Source organism: Lampetra planeri, chromosome 33 (assembly GCF_965212315.1).
Source record: "Lampetra planeri chromosome 33, kcLamPlan1.2.h2, whole genome shotgun sequence".
In the NCBI taxonomy this organism is placed as follows: Eukaryota; Metazoa; Chordata; class Hyperoartia; order Petromyzontiformes; family Petromyzontidae; genus Lampetra; species Lampetra planeri.
This window is the reverse complement of record NC_136139.1, coordinates 4,166,888-4,170,389: the sequence shown is the minus strand read 5'-3', so window position 1 is coordinate 4,170,389 and position 3,502 is coordinate 4,166,888. Positions and strand designations below refer to the sequence as shown.

Below are 3,502 nucleotides of genomic sequence, written 5' to 3'. Positions count from 1 at the left end.
CGACACGGGACAGATTTAGGCAATTGTCAATCCTTCGTGAGTCCACGTCTCTGTGAGCGAGTGAGTTAAGCCCGTGAATTAGTCGGTTTGAGAATCGGTGCGAGTCTGTGAGTGAGTCTGTGAGCGAGTTAGTTTTTGGTTCTGTGGGTCGGTCTGTGAGTCTGAGTGAGTTTAAGTCTGTGAGTGGTTTTGTGAGTCTGTGAGAGTCCAAGTGAGTTTGATTCTATGAGTGGGTTTGTGAGTGTGTGAGTCTTTGAGTGAGTTTGTGAGTCTGAGTGAGTCTGTGAGTCTGTGAGTCTGTGAGTGAGTCTGTGAGTGAGTCTGTGAGTTTGTGAGTCTGTGAGTGAGTTTGTTAGTCTATGAGTGAGTTTGTGAGTCTGAGTGAGTCTGTGAGTCTGTGAGTGAGTCTGTGAGTCTGTGAGTGAGTCTGTGAGTTTGTGAGTGAGTCTGTGAGTCTGTGAGTGAGTCTGTGAGTTTGTGAGTCTGTGAGTGAGTTTGTTAGTCTATGAGTGGGTTTGTGAGTCTGAGTGAGTCTGAGTGAGTCTGTGAGTGAGTCTGAGTGAGTCTGTGAGTCTGTGAGTGAGTTTGTTAGTCTACGAGTGCGTCAGTGTGTGAATGAACGCGTCAGTGAACGAGTGGATTTCGCAGCTTGACGATTTCTTTTTATGCTCAAGTCTCATTTCCCTCGTTTCGTTCCCCCGTTTAAGAGTGTTCACAAATAAAACTGCATGGCATCGAATATTGATCAACAACACAAGTTAAAGAAACATATTACAAACAAAATAGACGACTGACGTATTTATATATAGTATATTGTACAAAATACGAACTTACAGGAGCACACGTGGGGGTGGGGGGGGGAGGTGGGCGAACGGTGAGATCTGCCGACGATGATGATGACGGACGAGGTGGAAGGACGCAGACATTGCGGGTGAATTTGGTGGGGAGTTGGGGGGGGGAGTGGTGAAGCAACATTCACCATCACCACCATCATCACCATCATCGCCACCATCATCACCACCACCACCGTCAGTGTAAGAGACTGTTGGCTGAATGTGCCGTCTGATGTTGCGCGAAATAGCCCGCCAGTCCACCGGGCAGTCCCGCGTGAAACGAAGACAGCGGCCCTCTCAGCACCTCGCAGCCGGGGATCAACCCGCCAGAGTGCGGGCTCGACTGCGACAGTGGGGGCGAGCCGGCACCTTGGATGATTCCCTGAGTGCTCGACCCACCACCTCCTCCTCCACCACCGCCTCCTCCGCCCGCGGCTGCCGCAGCAGCGGCCGCGGCTGCCGCTGCTGCAGCCGCGGCGCCCATGTGCGGGAAGAAGTAGCCGCCCTGCCCGGCGGCGAGAAGGCCGACCGAACACGGGCCCAGGGCCCCGTAGGGCCCTCCCGCGGCCGCCGCCGCAGCCGCAGCGGCCGCGGCAGCCGTGGCGCACGGGACGGAGGCGGCCAGGGCCGCGGCCGCCGAGAGGTGGTGGGACGCGTAGGGCTGCAGGTCGCCACCCACCAACCTCTCCACGGTCAGGCTGCCCGCTCCGGATCCACCCGCCGTGCCCGACGACCCTCCTCCTACTCCACCCCCGCCCGCGCCTCCCCCGCCGCCCAGGGAGCTCTGGGAGAGAACGGAGCCGTAGGCGGCAGCGGCAGCGGCGGCCGCTGCCGAGTGGTGGTGGTGGTGGTGGCCGGCGGTGTAGGGCGAAGCGGCGCACGCGTAGCTGAGCGCCGACGCAGCAGCTGCAGCACCGCCGACAACCCCTCCTCCTCCTCCTCCGACGCCACCACCACCACCGCCGCCACCACCTCCCGCGACGATGTGATGGTGATGCTGCTGCGCGTGATGGTGCTGCTGGTGGTGCGCGTGGTGGTGGTGGTGATGGTGCTGCGGCTGGTGCGCGTGGTGGTGCTGCTGCTGCTGCTGAGCGTGATGGTGGTGGTGGTGGAGCGAGAGGAACGGCGATACGGGCCAGTACAGCGAGCTGCCGCGCTCCATGAACGCGAAGGCAGCAGGGGCGAAGCGTGCGCCCCGCTTGAAGGCGAGCTTGCCCCGCGACGTAGTGGAACGCCGACGCAGTTTGCCGGTGGTGCCCCCGATGAAGACATCGTCGCTCGACGGATCGAGCATCCAGTAGTTGCCCTTGCCCGGGTCGTCGTAGTGGCGCGGCACCTTCACGAAGCACTTGTTGAGGCTCAGGTTGTGCCGGATCGAGTTCTGCCAGCCCTGCTTGTTCTCGCGGTAGTAGGGGAAGTTGGTCATGATGAACTCGTAGATGCCGTTGAGCGTGAGCCGTTTCTCGGGACTCTGCCGGATGGCCATCATGATGAGCGCGTTGTAGCTGAACGGAGGCTTCTCGTACTTGCCGTTCTTCTTCTCGCCGTCTTTGCCCGTCTCGCCTCCTCCGCTACCGACAGCCCCCGCTGCTGCTGCTGCTGTTGCTGCCGCTGCTGCTGTTGGGACAGCTACACCGATGTCCTTCTCCACGGAGCCTTTGCGCTCCGGGCTACGCGGCCTCGCTTCCTCGCCGTGCGCGGCGGCGCCTCCTCCCGTCGCTGGCTTCGAGTCGACCCGCCTCCCCGTCTCCGGACTGCCCGGGCGGCTACTGCTGCTGCTGCTGCTGCCGCTGCTGTTGCCGCTGCTCACACCGTCGACATTCACGATCGGTTCGCGCGCAGCGGAGATCACCCGGAATGACGGTTGCTGCTGCTGCTGTTGTTGCTGCTGTGCGGCGATATCCACGGCGGACAGTCGACCGCTGCTACTTAGCGGCCTATGGTGCTGGTGGTGATGCTGCTGTTGTTGCTGCTGCTGCTGGTGGTGGTGCTGGTGGTGGTGGTGATGGTGGTGGTGGTTGTGGTTTTGGTGGTGCAATAAGGGGGGCGGCGGTAGCGAGTGTTGGACCGTCTCGGGCAGGAGGCTGTCGATGGTGAAGGACGTCGTCTTGGGTCCGGCCTTCCTCTCTGCGCGCTGATCGCCCATGTCCAGCATGTCCACGCTGCTGTGGAGGAGGAGGAGGTGGAGGAGGTGGAGGAGGTGCGGTGAGACGCGGCGCGAGACGGGGTCACGGCGGCGGCGGTGGTTGCCGACGGGGAAAGGCGACGAGGAGGAGGAAGGAGGCGGAGGAGGAGAGGCGAGCGCAGAGAGGTGAGAGCGCGGCAGGAGCCAACAGCGACTGAACGCGAAACCTCCCCCCTCCCCTCTCGCCCCCCTCCCCTCTATCCCCCCCCCCTCCCCTCTATCCCCCCCCCTCTCTCACCCCTCCCCTCTCGCCACCCCACAAGTCTACATCCTCCACTCCCTCCCCCCCTCCCCTCTCGTCCACCACAACTCCCCCCACCAGCACCACCAGCACCACGAGAGAGAGAGAGAGAGCTACTCTCTCACTCTCTCCTCCTCCTCGTCTTCCCAACCCCACTTTGTAACTCTCCCTCCCTCCCTCCCCTCCACAAGCGGGAGGGGGGGGGGATGCACCTGAGGGGCGGGGCTAACCCCCCCCCCCACC

General features: G+C 62.0%; 1 protein-coding gene across 1 annotated transcript; it reads right to left on the bottom strand.

Moving 5' to 3' along the window:
• Window positions 1–1,029: 1,029 nt before the first annotated feature.
• FOXG1 (forkhead box G1) lies at window positions 1,030–3,186 on the bottom strand. Its single transcript, XM_078610346.1, has one exon. It carries the CDS (start codon window positions 2,986–2,988, stop codon window positions 1,030–1,032), a length of 1,959 nt encoding a protein of 652 aa, XP_078466472.1. The 5' UTR covers window positions 2,989–3,186.
• Between the last annotated feature and the right edge of the window lie 316 nt (window positions 3,187–3,502).

What these genes read in the sequence shown, in the direction of transcription:
- FOXG1 (XM_078610346.1), bottom strand. Translation starts at nt 2,988, where the DNA reads ATGCTGGACATGGGCGATCAGCGCGCAGAGAGGAAGGCCGGACCCAAG.